At 46.0% G+C, this 20,460-nt stretch overlaps 1 protein-coding gene across 1 annotated transcript; it reads left to right on the top strand.

Moving 5' to 3' along the window:
• Positions 1-948: 948 nt before the first annotated feature.
• Hepacam (hepatic and glial cell adhesion molecule) lies at positions 949-19,328 on the top strand. The gene is made up of 7 exons (XM_028858420.2): positions 949-1,424; positions 13,287-13,628; positions 14,219-14,500; positions 14,983-15,082; positions 16,076-16,149; positions 16,331-16,401; positions 17,025-19,328. The coding sequence occupies exons 1-7, from the start codon at positions 1,340-1,342 to the stop codon at positions 17,325-17,327; spliced, it is 1,257 nt and encodes a 418-aa protein (XP_028714253.1). The 5' UTR covers positions 949-1,339; the 3' UTR covers positions 17,328-19,328.
• The last annotated feature ends 1,132 nt before the right edge of the window (positions 19,329-20,460 follow it).

The raw sequence follows: 20,460 nt of genomic DNA, 5'->3' as shown, positions 1-20,460 counted from the left end.
TGACTTTAAGATTAAATACATTCACCTATAACTAAGAAAAATAAAATATAAATGAAATGTCTTTTTTTGGGGGGGGGGTTGTTTTGTTTCATTGGTTGATTTGGGTTTTTGTTTCATTCTGTTTTTTTGAGATGGAATCTCACATTGTAGCCCAGCCCAGCCTGGAACTCATGATGTAGCCCAAACTCCCTTCAAACTCATAGCAATCATCTAAGTACTCAATCCTCCAAGTGCTGGGATCACAAGCATGCATCACTGTACCTGTTTTGGTTTTTTGAAACAGATTGGTCTTGAACTCATAATCTTCCTGCCTCTGCCTCCTTAGTGCTGGGGTTACAGGCAGACCCTGCCACACTCAGCCTTAAATGCTTTCTCCCTTACAAAGCACTTCCGGAACATTCTATACCATAATCTTCACCAATCCTCCCAACCATTCCCCCAATAGCCATTTTACAGAGGTAAAATCAAGGGTTCAAAGATACCGAGTCTGTCCCATTACCACAGAGTAACCAAGCGTTTGATGAGAAGGCACCGCCATGAGCGAGTGAATGTACAGACTTGAGAAACAGGAGGGCACACTGGGCTGTTACACTGAGAGCAGAACCCCGGGGTGCTGGATTGTGGAGCATTACCCTCATCTGTGCTCTAACATGTTCCAGAACACTGGCTGAACGTAGGGAAATGACAGCGTGACCTCTGGAAAGACGCTCCTCAACATCTATCTGAACCTGTGATAGGAGAAAATCCCAGCTGGAACACTGTGGAAGTAACAGAATTCAAGCCCTTTCCCATCTTCTTCCCTTGGGGTAAAACAGGTTTTCCACTTCTTCGGCAATTCTTTCAGGTCTCTCTTTTCCCGAGATATCCCAAAGCGCACCCCCCCCCTCTCCCCTGCCCCCACACCGCGACCTTTTCTCCCTTATTAGAAGTCTGTCCTGACGTGGAAGGAGGAGAGTGAAGGAGGAGTGTGAGGTGGAGCCATGTAGGTTGGGACACTGAGCCTGGATCTGCGCGGCCTTGGGAGTGGGCCTTATTGCAGAAGAGCCAACCGCTGGACCACCAGAGCCCAGTATGATGGAATATGCAGTGAAGATTATCCTGCCGTGGAGATACCCCTGTCCAAACTAAGGGGGCGAAGGGCTTGCAAACTAGAAAATGCTAGATCTGAGCGAAGCGAGAGGAGAGAACAAGGCCAGCAACACACAGAGCTCTGTGTATTCAGAGGGAAGTTGGCAGGGTTGTGCCCGGGCAGAGAAACTCCGAGTGGTACAAAGGGACGTGCCCGGAGTGGAGAAATCATGCTAATTGTCTGCACCAGAGCTGGAGAACGCCACCCAAAATGAAGAGAGAAAGAGGAGCCTTGTCCAGAGCCTCCAGGGCCCTGCGCCTCGCTCCTTTTGTCTACCTGCTTCTCATCCAGCCAGGTAGGAGACCAGAGGGGTCTGGAGAAAAGAACTTGGGGCTTTTGACAAAGAGGGAGGGGGAGAGCAGAGCCTGAATACCCTCAGGGCTGGAGGAGGGGAGAGAGCTCAGTGGCCGTGGGAAGCATCTCAGTGAATTAAGGAATCAGTGTTGAATATATCTCTTCATTCCCCGTGCTTCCCTCCCGGTCCCTGGCTCCTGGCCCCCTCCCCCCAAAGACTGCATGACTTTGGAGCGCCCACGGCATTCAGTACATTAGATGGAAGGCATCGTGCCACTTTTTATGGGATGACATGCTGGCGTGGGCTTGTCCAGCATTCTTTTTAAGGGATTATGTGAACTCTTGGTGAGAGGAGGAGGGGGAATCATGGGTTTGAGCCTCCCAAATCTCCACCCTGGCTTCTCTGAGTGTCAAACAGCTTGAAAGATAAAAGAAGCTTTGTAGCTAATGAGATTCCCAGTTTAGGATAGTAATCCATCCTATTCATAATTCATTCCAAGTCATAGACACTTACCTCTTTTGATGCCCCCTATCAACCCTATGGAAAACTGATCACATTTTAAATACTGTAGATGTGTTTATATGTCCATATACACAATTACAGGGAGTCCAGAAATGCACATTTTAGTGTGGCAAGCAGATACATAGATCATTTTAACAAAAAGCAAGAATCAGCCTCCATCCAGGAAGTTGTTGCTGGTGGGGCAGGATGCGGGTGGGCGAGAACCAGGGAATGTTTCCTTGCAGAAAGAATGTTTGCACTGAATCTTAGAGGATGAGAAAAATAGGTAGGGGCATGAGTGAGATTATTGCTGGGAAGTGGACAAAGGTCAGGAGCTTGAAATAGTCTCCTGTGTTTAGGTGGAGCCCAGAAGTTCAGCATTGCTGAGAGAAAAGTATGAACTGAATTCAGCAGAAGCTTTGTAAACCTTTCTCAGAGGTTGGGAGATAGTCAATATAAGCGGTAGGCAGGGAAAATTGAGTGATCTTTACTGGCAGGATCAGATAGACTTCGGATCTCTTAGTCTGCCATGACACATTGATGGGACAACAAGGACATAGAATAGAATGGAAACCTATTTAATTCTGAGTTGACGAAACAAAATGACACAGAGTAGGTGGATTAGGTAGCAGAAAGTCGTTGTCTTGCGGTTCTGAAAGGCAGACGCTAGAGATCAAGGTATTGATGGTGCCACACTTCCCTCTGAAAGCACCAAGGACAGATCTGTCCCAGGCCTCCTTGGCTTGTGGCAGCAAAATTCCAGCCTTCAGGTGGCGTTTTCCTGTTTGCGTGTGTGTGTTCAAATGTCCCCATTTTACAAGGACGTGTGCGGAAGTGGATCCACCCTGCTCCAGTATGACCTCATCTTAACGTCCTTGGCTCCGCAAAAACCCCATTGCCAGAAGAAGTTCAACTGTGAGATGTGGGGCTGGGGGATGAGGGTTAAGAGGACTTCAGTATGTGAGTTTGAGAAGTACTTCAGCCCACAGCAAAGCTATTTTCTAATTATGAATTATGTTAATAAGATTATAGTTATGAGCCAAGCATGGTGGTGCATGCCTATAATCTCAGCACTTGAGAGATAGAAGAAGGAGGAACAGGAGTTAGCTTTGGCTACATAGTGAGTTTGAGTACAGCCTGGGCTACTTGAGATCCCTGTCACAAACAAACAACTATTAATTATAACCTATGAGAGCTAAATGTTGAGCTATTGTACTGCTATTACAACAAGTAATAAATGTGCAGATTCTATAATAAGTCTCTGTCATCTTTGCTGTATTATTAGGAAAATGTCAGCTTCTGTAGTAGATACATTTCAGATTTTAAGTCCTCAGCATTACATGTCAGTGTAATGAAGTAGTCGACTAGGCCTGGGAGAGGAAGGACGATATTGCATAGAGTTCTCAAGGAACACGCTAAGCTGATGGGACTCTGTCGACTTCAATGTGTGGATCACTATGGGGTTTGTCTCTATTTAGTCCAAGTAGAGCGTTTATTTGTTTGTTTGAGACACGGTCTTCTTACTCTGTAGCCCTGGCTGGCCTGGAACTTGCTATGTAAACCAGACTGGCCTCAAACTCACAGAGAACTATCGTCTCTGCCTCCTGAGAGAAGAAATTAAAGGCCTTGGCCATCATGCCTGGCCAAAGAGAAAATTAAAAAAAACAAACAAACAAAAGAACTTAACAAATACAACGAAGAGACATATAAGGGAGGGTTTTCCAAAATTAGCTTCTGAGTGGTATGTATCACCTCCCCCCTAGTTCTATTGGCTAGAACTTGTCACGTGACCATGCCTGACTGCAATGGAAGCTGGGAAATAGAGAATTAAGATTGGCATGGAGAGGACTGGAGAGGCTGCCAGCTGCTCTTGTAGAGAACTTAGAGTCCCAGCACCCACAGGGTGGCTCCCAACCACCCGCAGTTCCAGTTTTAGGGGATACAATGGCTTCTTCGGATGTCTGCAGGCACTGCAGACATGTTATGCATATATGTACATGCAGGCAAAACGCTCATACACATATCATAAAATCCAGGCTCTGGTGTCGACAAATCGGGCTTCCTCTGATGCAGCATGCCCCTTCTGTGTTTTCATATTTATTTGCTTATTTTGTGGGAGTTAGGGCACATAATTATAGAGGTCAGAAGACAAGTCCCAGGAGTCAATCTTCTCTTTCCATTTCGTGGGTCTCAGGTATCAGGTTTGGCGACAAGTACCCTTACCCACCAAACCATCTGGCTGGCCCTAAATCAGGCCAAATTCAGCCTTCTTAAACTCGCCGTAGCACAATTCACAGAATATTCAGATAAGACTTATCCGGAGGTTAAGGTGTTGCCAGGGATAAACATTAGAAGTCATAACTCCCAACTCTGGAGGTTTTGTTCTCTGGACTTTTCCACTTCTCTGCCTGGTTTCCGTGCTGAATTTGGAGGAGCAGGTGGATATTAGAACCGTCTGACACTGTAGTCCATGGCAGCCTCCTGAAACTGGGATTAGAGGTATGAGCCGTTACCCCCAATGTGTTTATGGCTTCAATGCACTATCCCGTTGCAGTGGTGATCCTTTTCGGTTTCAAAAATAGTGTAGTTGAAAAATCCCGTAGAGGAAAAAGCAGTCAGAATAACGTTATAGTCTGATATGCCCTTAACAAGTGGACATGCCCATATAGTCAGCCCGTAGATGAAGAAACAGATATGGCTAGGTGGGTGGCGCACACCTTTAAACTCAGCACTTGAGATGCAGAGGCAGGAGAATCTCTGTGAGTTTGAGGCCAGCCTAGTTTACATAGCAAATGCCAGGTCAGCCAGAGCTACACTGTGAGACCTTGTCTCAAAAAAAAAGAAATCAGCCATGCTCTTTCCCTAGACTCACCCAAGAATTTCAGCTGCTGTTGGCCACTGAGGCAGACACCTCCAGAGCAGACCCCTTATTAATGGACCTTCAAAGAGCCTCCACTTTCAGCATAAACTTTATGGTACAAGCTGGTGCCCAGAGGCCTTCCTGTCATTACTTTAATCTTCCAAACATATACTCCATGTCATATTGCGCATGCCCAGGGGTATACTCCTTAAGTGATAAAGCTTGGGCTTGGGCCAACCTCTGTATGAGTACTCTTCCTTTGTTCAAGGAGGGCATTGCTTTGGAAATAAGTCCTATGTTTTGCTTCCCTGTTTCAAGTAATAAATCTTTCTCCACTCCACGTCTATGTCTTGGCTGTGTTTCTTTTGGCTTTGCGCTCACCAAGATATGAACCCAAGTAGCTTGTGCTGCCTGTTACTACAGAAGCCAGTGAGCGGAGGCAGGGAGTGAATCTTGAAACGACACTTTATTCAGAGAGCCAGCAATCTAGGAGGCCAGAGTATTATCATTCTCAAGTCTGCCTTACTCAGACCATGCCAACTAGCCCGTTTTATCGGGGACAAGAACAAAGGCAATTAATCACTCCAAACGTTAGTCTGGTCCCTCCGGTCAGGTGGTCAAGCCTTATCTTTGTAATTCGTGGCGTTGATACTTTTCTCCTTATTTCTTCCTGCACTTTTTCCTTGTCTTCATCCTCTCTCTCTCTCTGCAGTGGGGGATTCACAAAGGCCTAAGGCCACTGAGTCTCACGTTCCTCCCGCATGACTATCCGAGTTACAGAGTGTACATGCAGAATCCTATGGACAACACAGACACTGCAAGTGTGCTCTTATAATATAGAAAGTGCCCTTACCGGTCCCTTACCACACAGTCACTTGGCTCCACCACTTCTGGGCCTGTGCCTGATATGATAGAACATCACAGTGTTAGGGAACACGTGAGAGAGCAAATCAACTCACGGCAGACAGAAGGTAGAGACAGGCAGGAAGGGGCCTGGCCAGACTTGCCCCCAGCCACTTACTCTTCCAGCCAGGCCCAACGTTTTAATAGCTCTCTTAGAACCAACCACTGATGAGTGAACCCATTGAAGTTAGAACCTTCATGAGCCAATCATCTCCCAGCCTTCCTATCCTAATTAGTATGAAATGGAATCAAATTATAGTTTAAACTTACATTCCATTATAATCAAGTTGAACTTTTCCCATATCTTTATCAGCCAATTGGATATATTTTTTATGAAGTACCTGTTCTAACTCCTTTTTAAAAAAGATTTGGTTTTTTTCCCCAAGTGTGTGTGTGTGTGTGTGTGTGTGTGTGTGTGTGTTGAGTATTACACGATGGAGTTACAGGTGGTAATGAGTCACCCAATGTAGGTGCCAGGAATCAAACTCTCGTCCTCTGGAAGAACAGTATGTGCTTGAAACTGCTTAGCCATCTCTCCAGCCCTTGTTCCAAATCGTTGGCAAAGCTTTTTTTGAGTGGACTGGATGTTTTTTCTTGTTGTTTTCTTTTTTCCTTCTGTCTTTGTTTTTATTTTTTTTTTCAAACAGGCTCTCAATCTGCAGCTGAGGCTAGCCTGGAACTCACTATGGCAGTTCAGGCTGGCCTCAAACTCTCAGCAATCCTTCTGCCTCATCCTAAGTACTGGGGTTATTGGCCTAGACCGCCTTACCCGGCTGGTTGCCGATTTTGTTGTTGCTGTTTTCTAAGAACTCTGTATCTGTTCCCAAGCCAGGCAAACATTGTGGTATTCTGTTTAAAATGTTGTTTCCCCTTTCATACTTAGATGTCCAGTCTATCTTTTTTTTTTTTTTTTTTTTAAGATTTATTTATTATATATACAGTGTTCGGCCTGCATGTGTGCCTGCACACCAGAAGAGGGCACCAGATCTCATTACAGATTCTTGTGATCCACCATGTGGTTGCTGGGAATTGAACTCAGGACCTGTGGAAGAGCAACCAGTGCTCTTAACCTCTCCAGCCCCCGCCAGTCTATCTTAAACTGATACTTGTCCAACATGTTATATGTTAACTTCTCCATGTCCAAGCACTGTTTATTATAATGATTGTTACTGGAAGAAGTCCAGGCCAGCTGCCACTCAGTAGTCAGTACCTGGGAACCCGGAGTTGGTGGGAAGGACCCTGTTTATTCAAGAGTTGGCTCTAAGGAACTTATCTTCCTTAAAGCTCCATGCTGGAGCCTGAGGAGATGGCTCAGTAGATAAGAATACTTGTTGCATAAGCATGAAGACCTGAGTTCATGAAGACCAGAGCACACAGAAAAGACTGGTGCGGTCAAGTTCATGCCTGTTAGACCCAGTGCAGGGAGTCAGGAAGGAGACAGGAGGATTGTGGGGACTTTCTGACTGCCAGCTCCATGTTCAGTGAGTGACTCTGTCTCAGGGAGTAAGGCAGAGTAGTAAAGCAGGACACCCAGTGTTCCCTTCTCGTCTCTGCATAAGTGAGCACTCACGCAAGCGCATGTGCATACACACCTTAGTGGGGAAGAACACAAACATTTTGTGGGAGTAGAGGGTAAGCCAGGATGGTTAAATGTTGAGTAGGGATCTTTCTCATCTGGGCCATGTATCTCCTTCTTTCTTCTCTGGAACATCGCAGTGAACCTCAACCTCCTGGGACTGACTAGCTCCTGCAGGTCTCTTTAGACAGATGGGTTTTTTTTTTCAAGTTACACTTCACACTAATGTGTACATTTTATGTTGGTCAGTGCACAGAACTAAAGAATAAAGGGAGAGTTGCAAAGGTCACCAGAGATGTTCGGAGAACTACCATCCTAAGAGTTAGCAGGATGTAACCATTAAATGATGTTACCAGAACTGTAAGAGCAGGGCCTTGGTTCTGGCAGCTCTCATGTGCTAGACCCAGACACTTATCCTCAACAGGCCAATTAAAAAGACAAGGAAGGGACTGCCGTGATGACTCAGTGGGTAGACACTGGTTTCCAAGTCTCACAATCTAAGGGGACAACACAGTAGGAGAGACTCAAGCACCCCGTGTCATAGAGCACATAACATGTCCTCTACAAACTAACAACCAACCAAACCAACAACAGATAAATGGTTTTTAAAAGACAAATAACAATAAAAAGCAGAGAAAGGATATTGAGTGTAGCCACATTGGGAAGAGGAATAGAAAAAGGTCCGGTGACCCATCCTCTACAAGTCTATCTTTGGGGTACAGACATGAAGTTAGGTTAATACAGAGAGCAAGAAGTATATGTAACTAAACAGTCCTGGCCACAATGTGGTCCTGCCTATCACTGACCCATCATTGTTTGAGCAAGGTGGTCTGACAAGTCAGAACTACATGAATTTTTTTTTTTTCCTGGAAGACAAGTTCTTTCTCTTGCTGGCCTGAAGCTTCAGCTTTTCCTTCTCCTATCATAAGATTTCTGAGGAATTCCAGTGCCTCGGGGACCATTGTTTCAGTGTGTGGCAGCCAAAGGGGAGTACATGTGTCTGTCCAGATGTCTTCATTCCTGCCAGGGCAGCTGCACCAGGGCTTTGGTGCCGGGCTTTCAGGATTTGGAGTGCTAGACAAACAAGAGGAGCATGATAGTTTTAAAAGTGATAGAAAGGGACACCTTAGAGAAGGGCTGAGGGGGTGGTGTGCTGAGGTAGTTTTGCCAAGTGCAATTCCATATAAGGACAACAAACCTTGTCCTTGCCATACTGTGGTCAGTTTTGCCATAAATTGACACATCATATGCAAGTCTGCTTTAGTTTACTGTGTTTATCTATCTTAATGACAAGAAAGGAAGCCTCCTGAGATTTGAATAGTAGTGAATTAAATTATAGGTCAACTTATAGGTCAAATATTTGGTCTGAGAGAATGGAGAAATTAACAATAGTGATAGTTTTAATCCACAAACACCAATATTTTCATGTTGTCTTAATATATACTTAAATTATTCCTGGACATCTATGTTCCTTACAGAGTAGATGAAAAGCCTGACTCTTCTTTGCCTGAATCTCTCAAGGAACGTCTTCACAGTTTCTGTTTCTTAATATGCCCCCCCCCCCATTGTCCCTGAATGATTGACATTTCAAATGATCTTACAGTCATGGTCCAGGCCTCAACAGAATAGCAATAATCCCGACCACTACACAACAAATAATGTTCTTGCATAGTAAAAGTGATGAGGGTGGGTCATTTCCTCAGACTGTCGCCAGTGATGAACTCGACAGAGGTCTCAGAGATAGTGACAGCAGATTGTGGAGAGTGCCAATCTGATGTTTCCAGGTTTTGATAACCACCAAATAGAGAATTCAGAGATGAGACAAAGCAAAGAGCTGGGAGGAAGTTAGTTTCAGAGTGAACATGCACTCAGAGGGAGCAGGCTTCTCCATCACTCAGGATTTGGGAGAGCATCATATGAGTAAACTTGAGGTGAGTACAGAGATGGTAAGCAACTTCAGGAAGGGAGAGGGCTTCTCAGAGCAGGGTTTGCTCAGTGCCTGCTGTTCTTATTGTTCTTTGTCTTTGGATGGCATCAGATACATGATGGGAGCAGGGAATTCTGTAAGGCCAGTGATATAGACATATCATTGTGCTGAATTTAAAGATAGACAGTAGTTATTTCCATTGGTCCTGTTGGCCCCAGGTGATTTTAGGAGGTCCTGGGTAGAGTTGACTTTTACTGACTGAGCAGTCCCGGGACGTCTTCTGTAATGTGGCTCTATGGTTACATCACCACTGGCCACCATGCAGTTTGCCTCTTTTCCCCCATGCTCACTTACCTTGCCTTCTTCCGGATCATCACTAAATAGGAAGGGTATTAAAAACCCAAAGCAGAAAACAAAATGTTCTTCCTTTCAGAGAACGAAGTTCTCACTGCCCTTGGATTATTGTATGTGGGTCTTGTCGCCATACTTCAGACAGGGAATCATGCAATTGGGGAAAGGCCAGGGAAGGTTGTCTAGGACACTCCGAGACCCAAGAAAACGAACCTGCTTCAGACAGAAAGGATTACAAGTGTGGTTACTGGTGCTAGAGAATGGGTAAGGTGCAGGGAGCCCGCAACATGAGTTCAGCACCATCCCCCGATGCTTTTGAAAGGTGACTTTAAGACAAAATGAAAACTTTGCCCTGTAAAGGTGTGAAAACTAGGGGATGATGATTCCTTTAACTGACAAAGCCAGAAAAGGATCACAGCTCTGTGCAGACACATTCTTGAAGTTTGCCTTTCTTCCGTGTCACAGGAGGTCCAATCCTCCTTGAATAAAAACTTCTGACCTTTATAAACATCAGGGCATTGTTTAGTTAGACAGATCTGGCAGCGATGGTAGTTTCCTTTTTTTTTTTTTTTTTTGCTGCCTATGGTGGAAACAGAGACTTTCTACATAACGATGCCTCAGAAACAATGAATAAGTTAACTGCTTCTCCAGGTGGAATAATCCTCCTCCCTTTTATTGCCACTCTGGACCTGAGGTGTTAGCCATTTCCTCATTTCTGTGTCCTGCTTTGGCTCCTGTCCCAGTTCTCTGTGTCGCCTGAAAGTTATGAAACCCAAACTTAGATTCTTTCCAGTCTCTAGGCAACTGTTCATGCTTAGCAAAAATGTTCTGGTCATCAGCATCCAAGAAAGATGGCGCCATCCTCTTACAATGAGTGTGCATGTATCCCTTCTGCTTGTGGGCACACCCATGTTTACAAGCCTAAGGAAGACCACCACCTGGACTAGGATAAATTAGGAGGCAGTCAAAAACTGTATCTTCTCCATTGTTTTTTATCCACAATGTAATCTAAGTTGATTTTTTAAAAAAGCATAAAAACAGGGGAAACATCACAAAAAAGGCTACTGGAAACTTGGAATGGAGCAAGAGACAGTATAATCCAGGGAAGAGAGAGGGGGAGAGAGAGAGAGAGAGAGAGAGAGAGAGAGAGAGAGAGAGAGAGAGAGAGAGAGAGAGAGAACAGAGATTACAGAGATTACAGAAGAGAGAAGGGTATTAATACTTTCTACTTGTCTGAGGTCTGGGATTATCACTGGTACAAGGAAATAAGAGGCCTTAAAGTCTGTTGCTTGGGACTTGTATTAGTTAGTTTTCCATTACTATAATGAAATATCTATGGCTGGACAGTTTATAAAGAAAGGAAGTTTGTTTAGCTTATAGTTTTGGAGGTAGAAGGTCCAAACAACATAACACCAGCTCTGGAGAAGACCCTCAACTATGTCCTATCATGGTACAATTGATGGTATCAAAGAACGTATATGAGAAGAGGGATCCCATAGTAAAACAGGAAGTGGTGGGGGGATGCTTAGGCTCATTCTTTTATAACAACGTAATTCCTGGAAAATTAACACGAAGTCCCACAGCAACTATCTTAGTTCCTTCTAGGGACAGTACTCCCAGGAAGCTATGCACTCCTCACTTAGAGGTTTCATTCTCTCCTAATACCACCAGCTTAGAGAAAAGGCTTACATCACTCAAACCTTTGAAGGACAAATCACATCCAAACCATAGCAGGGCTGCTTTTCAAAAATTTTATTTTTTTATTTTTTTTAATAATTTTTTTATTTTATGTGCATTGATTGGTGTTTTGCCTGTATGTATGTCTGTATAAGGGTGTCAGATCCCCTGGAACTGGAGTTACAGAGAGTTGTAAGCTGTCATGTGGGTGCTGGGAATTGAATCTGGGGCCTCTGGAAGCGCAACCAATGCTATTAACTTCTAAACCATCTCTCCAGTCCCTCAAACTTCTTAAATATTCATTTTATTTTTATTTATGTGTATGTGTGTGTATATGTATAAGACATCAGATCTCCTGGAACTGGAGTTATGGGTGGCTGTAAATCACCTGATATGGGTGCTGGGACCTAAACTTGGTCTTCTGCAAGAGCAGAATGCGATTTTAACCGCTGCCCCATCTCTCTGGGCCCTCCTTACTCAGATTTGCTAACCTCTGAGGTTCCACATATAACTGGCATGTGCTTGTCCTACAGTTTCAGACTGGATCCTGAGAAGTGAGTAGATGCCCCCTCTCTATTTGAGCATCACCATGGTGCCCTTTAAGTATTCTCCATGATTTTTTCCAAGAACCACCTCAACCTGTACATGCCAAAGCCCCTTTGCTCACTTAGGGAAATTTGAAAGGTTGTTTTTCTAAATCTAGCCAAGAATGGGACCTACTATTTGTTACACAGGAAAACCCATTTCAGTCATCACATAAACTGAAAGTTGAAATAAACTATAGTGATCACGTGGTCAATTGGATTTCAGTCTGATACCCAGGGCCAGGGGATTTCCCAGTAGCTCTTTGTGTTATTGGGGAGGAGGACTGAGTCCCCATCATCTCTTCTGCTAAAACAAGTAAGGTAGATGGGACCATATTTCATTTATTTCGATTTTTATGTAAGATATTTAGGAAATGAAAATATTTTTGTTTTAAAAAAATATTTAAGATTAGGTCAAGAATGATGTCAAATGGATTTCATCACAGCACTTGGGAGGCAGAGGCAGGTGGATCTCTGTGAATGTAAGGTCAGCCTGGTCTATATAGCAAGTTCAAGGCCAGCCAGGATTACACAGTGGGATCCGGTCTCAAAAAAAGAAGTGCTCTTAACTCTCTCTGTATGTATGTAAAAAATTTTTTTAATTTTTTTTTGAGACAGGGTCTCTTATCCTTGGCTAGCCTCCTACTTCAACTCACTGTGTAGTCAAGAATAATCTTGAGCTTCTGATCCCCCTGCTTCTACCTCCAAAGAGCTGGGATTACAGGCTAGTGCCTGGTCCATAGTCACTATTTTTCTTTTATAAACGAGAGGGATGGGGCTGAGAAAGATTGTTTATCCAAATGCACACAGCCAGCAAGTAGAGCTCAGTCTTGCAAAACTTTGAGCTTCCAAACTCTTTATTCTACTCATTCAAACGCTTCCTCTGTGGAGTGTACACACGGGGCTGGAATTTAGGTGACTTCCCCCAACTTCCACCGAGCTGCCCAGCTGTTTCATATTGAGCCCTCTGGGTAAGATACAGTTAGTTATACCTGGGGAAAGGATTTAGGATTCTTGGTGTGACTGGAAAGTACCTGTGCGGTCTTCACGTTCTAAGGGTCCTCTTCCTGAGCATTGTCTCAGCATACATCCCTCCTTCTCTGGGATCGTGCTTTCTCTATTTCCTGCCATCCTGATTCCGTATCAGATTCAACACGTAGGATGTTCAATCAGTATTTTTATGAAAGCAACGTAGAATGGAGGATAGGTGTAATCTCCGGCAAGAGGTAGACGGTGGGGAAAACGCCAGAGCGACAAAGCCACAGAAGACCTGGGATGGCTAGGAGGAAGGAAAGACCCAGGAGAGGGAGCAAAGGACTTCTGTTGGAGCGAGAGGAGGTGGCGCTGGTGGGTAAGAAGCCAGGACTCGCAGGAAGTTAAGGGTCTGAAGGTGTGAGGACGATCAGAGGGCTTGAAGGTGGAAGCGGGCTATGGAGCTAAGGGCCTGACTCTGCCCTCTTCCCCAATGGGCCTCTGTTTGCAGTCCCCCTGGAGGGGGTGAACATCACCAGCCCCGTACGTCTGATCCACGGCACGGTGGGGAAGTCCGCCCTGCTCTCTGTGCAGTACAGTAGCACCAGCAGCGACAAGCCTGTGGTGAAGTGGCAGCTGAAACGTGACAAGCCAGTGACTGTGGTGCAGTCTATAGGCACAGAGGTCATCGGCACTCTGCGGCCGGACTACCGAGACCGTATCCGGCTCTTTGAAAATGGCTCCTTGCTTCTCAGCGACCTGCAGCTGGCGGATGAGGGAACCTATGAAGTGGAGATCTCCATCACCGATGATACCTTCACAGGGGAGAAGACCATCAATCTCACGGTGGATGGTAATGCACTCAGCAGGGACGGAGGCAGGACAAGATTGGGACTGAGGCTAGACCTAAGAAAACACAAAAGGCTGAGCAGGCGTTAGAACGTAGTGCCTAACATGAATAGAGTATTTGCATGGACCAGCCTGCTTAACATTTGCAATAATCGAGGGCTGGATAATGTCACTCTCTCTATTTTGAAGACAAGGAAAATGAGTTACAGAGAGTAAGCTGCCCAAGCTCATATGACTGACAGAGCCTAGAGAGCTGGACCTAGATGTCCCCCAACTAAAATGTCTTCTAGGCTTGATCAGTTTAAGTAAAGCTCAGCGGTTTTAGAATCTTGTTTAGGAAGAGGGGAATGAGCGCCCTCATCATGGCTGTGTTGTTTAGTCTAGAAGATGATTGATTAAGAATGAGCAGATGATGGATGGATGGATGGATGGATGGATTATGGGAAAGAACTAAGCTAAGGATCTCTGGAGGGACTTCTCAGGCTACAGTCTGAACTGTTATATTTTGAAAGACGGGAGAATAAAGAAGGGGGAGGAATCATGTTGTAGACTTTGACTCACAGGCATTTCCACTCTCCCATTTCTGGGGCTCAGTGCCCATCTCAAAGCCACACGTGTTAGTGGCTTCAACCACTGTGCTGGAGCTCAGTGAGGCCTTCACCCTCAACTGCTCCCACGAGAATGGCACCAAGCCCAGCTACACCTGGCTGAAGGACGGCAAGCCCCTCCTCAACGACTCCCGAATGCTCCTGTCCCCTGACCAAAAGGTGCTCACCATCACCCGAGTGCTCATGGAGGATGACGACCTGTACAGCTGTGTGGTGGAGAACCCAATCAGCCAGGTCCGAAGCCTGCCTGTCAAGATCACCGTGTATAGTAAGTCTCCCTGCCTGCCCAAGATGGGAGTGTCCACTGGGACTAAAGACATTCCAGAGAGTGACTGTCTAGAACAGTGGTCCTCAACCTTCCTAATGCTGCAACCCTTTAGTATAGTTCCTCATGTTGTAGTGACCCCAATCATGAAATTGTTTTCATTGCTACTTCATAACTGTAATTTTGCTATGGTTATGAATCGTAATGTAGATTTTTCCAATGCTCTTAGGTGACCCCTGTGAAAGGATCATTTGACCCCTAATGGGGTTGTGACCCACAGGTTGAGAACCACTGGTTTTGAGGGCGTAGAGATGGCCTGACTGTCCCTGGAGGAGCCGCCAGTGAGAGGGAGGCTCCCGGGAAGCTCTGCCATTGCCTATCCATGCCCCTGGGGCCCTTTTCTAGTCCCTCAATTCTAGTGTTCTACTCACCACACCTGCTTCCTTTCTCAAATTGCCCCTACCTCTCTGCTTCTTTTTGCTTAGGAAGAAGCTCCCTCTATATCATCTTGTCTACAGGAGGCATCTTCCTCCTTGTGACCCTGGTGACAGTCTGTGCCTGCTGGAAACCCTCTAAAAAGTCTAGGTAACATCAACTTTCATGCCTTGGTTCATCCTTCAGTCTATTTCAATCCCATGTTTAATACTGAGTTACTAGTATTAAATCTGGGGTCATATACATACTAGGCAAGCACTCCACTACTAAGCTACACGCCTATTTCTCGAGCTCTATTCTCTCTCTCTCTCTCTCTCTCTCTCTCTCTCTCTCTCTGTGTGTGTGTGTGTGTGTGTGTGTGTGTGTGTGTGTGTGCTCATGCACATGCTTGTATGGGTGTAAGTATAGATATGTGTTGGTGTTGGTGCTGGTGTATGTAGATGCCCATGTGTGTGGATGCCAGAGGTAAACCTCCAGTGTCGTCCTTCAGGAGCCATCCACTTTGGTTTGTTGTTGTTTTGTTTTTGTGAGGCATGGTCTTTCATTAGCCTGGATCATATGAATTAGATTAAACTGGCTGGACACTGAGCCTCAGGGATCTCCTGTCTGATTTTCCCAGTGCCGGGATTACAATTGTGTGCTACCACACCCGTCTGTTTTATGTGGATTCTTGGAATTGAACTCAGATCCTCACGTTTATAAGGCAATCGCTTTACCAACTGAGCTATCCCTCAACCCCAGCTCCCAAGTTCTATGTTCGTCTCTGAGTTTTCTTCCTCCTAGGATGCACCTCTTTTCAGGTGTATTTTTCCACTGTATATGGAACCGCATCTGAGCTCGGTTACCTCTGACCACCCCAGCACTGTTGATGGTGGCTTCCCCTTTGGGTTATTCAGTCTAGCTGGGTTAGTGTGCTATTCACATGGGATAAATGGCCTACCCACAGTCACTATGCTGACAGCTATCTTAGCATGCAAACCTAGATGAGATTCATTCCTAAGTTCCTGGGCTACCATCATTCTCAACCCATCTTCCCATCATAAGGCTTCTTCTGTGGTCATTAGAACCCTTCCTGTCCATTCTTTAGATTTTCTGTTCACATTCAATAGCTCTGTTCTTGGTGGGGGTCGGACTAATTTGCAGGAAGAAGAGGAAGTTGGAGAAGCAAAACTCTTTGGAATACATGGATCAGAACGATGACCGCCTTAAGTCAGAAGGTGAGTGCTCAGCCACCCACTGGCCCAGCCCATCAGCACTCAGATCAGAGAGAGAGGCAAAGGAAGAAGTGGGTCATGAGAAAGTCAGAAGAGCAAAGCAGGGTGTGAGCCAAGCACATCGGTGCTGGGTGGTGTATAGGCTCTGTCCCTGGACCAGATGCTCCCTTCTTTCCCCATGCAGCAGACACCCTGCCCCGAAGTGGAGAACAGGAGCGGAAGAACCCAATGGCACTCTATATCCTGAAGGACAAAGTGAGTTGCCCTGTCAAGGAGTCCCCATGGAACGCTAGGGAGCTGATGATGTGGCCATCCCTTTGTAGTATTTGCAGAAATCTTTGTGTCATCCCCACTTTAGAGATTAAAAAATGAGACAGGGAGAGAGACAAAAAACAAACAAACAAACAAACAAACAAACTTGTGAATGGCTAAATGAGTAATGAGTGGCAGACCTTACTTTCACAATTATAGGCAACAGTACACAAACCTGACTCAATGCATTCCAAATCTCATGGACTACCCCAGCTTCCACCGCGTCCAGGATATCTCCTGTCACAAGACTTACTTGTGAGCTTCAGAGCCCTTCCTCTGTTCTCTGCTCACATGCAATGCAATAGCCCCCTTTGCCACGACCTGTTCTGAAAGAGGACTAAGAGACAAGGCACCGATTCATGTTAACATTTACTGAGTACTTGTCGTGTGCTTGGGCCATACTAAGTGTCTTGTATTCCTAGACTTGTGTCTGCCACCTAGTTGTACGTGGGGGTGGGGGTGAAAACTCTGAGGACCCCAGCCTCTGTAGTCCGGGTACCTAAAACAAAACGCGCTCTCAGACTGAGTCAGGGGAACCCTGACCCTTGTAGGGCTTGCGTTTGCAGGACTCTCCGGAGCCCGATGAGAACCCTGCAACAGAGCCTCGGAGCACGTCAGAGCCTGGACCACCTGGCTACTCCGTGTCACCGCCCGTGCCCGGCCGCTCTCCGGGGCTGCCCATCCGCTCAGCCCGCCGCTACCCGCGCTCCCCAGCGCGCTCCCCTGCCACCGGCCGGACGCACACGTCACCGCCACGGGCCCCGAGCTCGCCCGGCCGCTCGCGCAGCGCCTCGCACACACTGCGGACTGCGGGCGTGCACAGAATCCGCGAGCAGGACGAGACTGGGCAGGTGGAGATCAGTGCCTGAGCTGCCTTGGGAGCCTGCTCCGGTTGCTCACGGTCTGCTGTCCGCAGCAGGGGGGAGGTTGAGAAGTCCTGATGCCGCTGGCCTAGGGCGAGGGCAGATCGTGGTCTGATCCCCGTTTAGGGTGCACACGTGTGTGAGCTTGCACAAATGGGTGAAACGCTGACCTCGGTGTTAAACCCTGTTGCATGTGTGCTGGGTTTACTGACTGTGTTCTCTGGCTGTGTTCTCAGTGGGTATGAGCTGTGCCCTCTTAGGACTACATAGATTATTAAATGTCCAGCCCAGTCCCCTAAAGGGTTTTCTGGAAACTAACATCTGTAATTTTACCCAGTGAGACCATCCTATGAGCCCCCAGGGGGAGCATTTATGCTTCCCATGCACCTCCCAGCTCCCCATGCCTCCATCTCCAATGTCTGTGGTACCCACCACCCGGCCCCAGCCCAAATTAGAGGCCATTTACCCACAAACACAAACTGTCCTTAACTAAAGACAAGCCTGATGCTGGTTCCTGGGTGTAACAGAGGCCATTCTGAGCACAAAGGAGTCATTGTCTTAGAGGACCTTTTCTGGACACCGGGTTTCCCATCCCTCCAAAGGGTGAGGGTGAATCCCATGTGCATTCTTCCTAGAACCCTGGGAACCTGGGACCAGTGCTTGGTGGCCTCCAATGGCTTCCTCAGAAATATTCAATATTGATCTTTCTTCCTGTCTTTGTTCATGAGAATGTGTGTGGGCTCGTGCCTATACAGCAGTGGTTCTCAACCTGAGGGTTACATTGATATTTACATTGTGATTCATAACAGTAGCAAAATTACAGTTATGATGCAGCAATGAAATAATTTTATGGTTGGGGTCACCACGACATGAGGAACTCTATTAAAGGGTCGCAGCGTTAGGAAGGTTGAGAACCACTGCTACAGAGATTTACATGGCCACTCACTGCTGACCCAGAAAGCTGCATCTGGCAAGGACCTGATTTTAACCATTCACATTCTTCTTCCTTGCTTTCTTATGAAACAAGCATTTCAATCATCCCCAGGAAGGTTGAGGGGCTTCCTGGAGCTGTAAGGAAGTAAGATTCTGCTCTCCAGAGAAACACGGATAGAAGAAGCAGCTCAGCTCTCCCAGCATGTCAGGCAGCCATGGCCCACCCCCTAGCCTCCTGCTTTCTACTGTCTTACTCCTTAGATGCTCAGAACCCAGTGGACAGAGCCAGCTCCATAATCTGTACCATCAGAAGACCAAGGGCCTGGGCCACGCCCGGGCCACCACTCTTTAGGCATTTTGGAAAAAAGGAAATAAGCTACTGTGTGAAGACAGAGAGCACACAAATAGCTGAAAGACAAGAAGGTCCTGGATGTTCTGCCCTCTCTTACCTGATGCTGCCAAGGGACCTTGTGTCTCTTGTCCCTCCTCAACTCCTAAACTTCAGCTCTGCCTCTGCATCATCCCACGAACAACTGCCAAGGCCCCATATCCATCACCTCCGCACCAGAACCTTGCCCCAGCCCTGCAGGCACCAAGATATCTAGCTTGCCTGCATCCCCTCACCTCACCAGCGTGTCTCTTAGTTCTCCATCCTGATGGCCTTCTCCCTGCCCATGTGGCAGGCTGGTCTGCAGCTCCTTGCTTAGCCAGAACCCACAACCCACTAACCTTCCCAGCTGCCTCACCCACCAGAAAATAGTGCACCTAGGTGATAGTGCAGGCAGGTTCGGAGATGTAAGACCTGGAGAAGGGACTACCTTGGTCAGCCTTGAGACACAGGGGTGAGGGGGTAGGGTGAGATGAGAGCATGCCACACCCTGGTGCTGTATCCTGACAGGGCTGGCTTCCCAGACTCAAGCCAAATTTGCCTTAAATCGGGGGTAAGTAAGGAAGTTTTTGTTTGTTCGTTTGTTTTTATTTTTGTTTTGCTTCGTTTTGATCTTCATCTTTGTATTACTGGCATCTGGCAGAGTGCGTAGCACACCCTGGATGCTCAATAAACTTTTGATGAAATGAAATAACTTTATCTCCATGTATGCAAACTGAACAAGTGAACAACCTAAATGTACAAGTTATTTCCTTTTTCTCTTACCTTCTTTCACTTTCTTTCCAAATTGCAAATCATCCATTCCAAAGCCATCAGTCTCATTCATTCATTCATTCATATATTAATTCATACATTCATACATTCATGTGTTCTCTTAGCTACTAAACAAATATCCATTTGTGTACTGTTGACTAGATCCCAGACACACAATAAAGGTATACTTATGCCATTACTTCTATCCAGAAAACAATCTCACAGAGAAAGACAATAAGTGAACAGATTATTATAATACAGTGTGTAAGAGAAATAACAGAAATAGATACAATGTAAGGCACTTAGGGAACATACATCAAAGGTTACAAGGGATAGGAGGACACATTCCAAGTAGAAGGAGAAGCATGTACAAAAGTCTTGGCAGGCAATACACATAGGGAATTCAGGATACTGAGCCACTGAAGTGGATGGCATTATTTTAGGAGATTGTGTAGAGTAGAAAGTGAGGAAAGCTGAAGATGGGCCCCTGGGGCCTCAGGGATTGTATTTTGTGAAGTTTGGTGGAAAGAATCTCACGAAGAAATCTGAAAAGGCATATAAAGAAAGATAGGGAGAAATACAAGCAAAGAGTCCATCACACAATCAAAGACGGGGCTTTCAAGAATGATAGAACAGGTGTGATGGTGTATGCCTAGAACCTCAGCGCTTGGAAAGCTGAAACAGGAGGATCTCAAGGTCAAGACCAGCTGAGGCACATAGCGATGCCCTGCCTCAAAGAAACCAAAGGGGTGGGCTGGGGTGAAAGAACAGCCAGGACTTCACAGGGCTTCATGTATGAAAAGGAATTCAAAATAAGATTAGGGACTGACATGTAGCTTTGTGACAGGGTACTTGCCTAGCATGTATGAGTCCCTAGGTCTGATCCCCAGGAAAGAAGAAAAAACAATCACAAAAGAAAAAAAAGACACATTAAATTTGGCAACAAGGGGGCCATTGATCAGCTTGGCATAAGGAGTTTCTGTCATGAGCAGGAGTTAAAGCCAGACTGCAATAGGTGAGTCATGATTGACACAGTTAAGACTGAATACTTGAGACTGGGTATTT

This window comes from Peromyscus leucopus, chromosome 7 (genome assembly GCF_004664715.2).
Source record: "Peromyscus leucopus breed LL Stock chromosome 7, UCI_PerLeu_2.1, whole genome shotgun sequence".
NCBI classification, from domain to species: Eukaryota; Metazoa; Chordata; class Mammalia; order Rodentia; family Cricetidae; genus Peromyscus; species Peromyscus leucopus.
This window is presented reverse-complemented; position numbering and strand designations above follow the sequence as displayed.

Excerpts from the sequence above, each read along its gene's own strand:
- Hepacam (XM_028858420.2), top strand. The coding sequence starts at position 1,340 with ATGAAGAGAGAAAGAGGAGCCTTGTCCAGAGCCTCCAGGGCCCTGCGC. Across the intron at positions 16,150-16,330 it reads TGACCGCCTTAAGTCAGAAG|CAGACACCCTGCCCCGAAGT; the intron begins GTGAGTGCTCAG and ends TTCCCCATGCAG. Across the intron at positions 16,402-17,024 it reads TCTATATCCTGAAGGACAAA|GACTCTCCGGAGCCCGATGA; the intron begins GTGAGTTGCCCT and ends TTGCGTTTGCAG.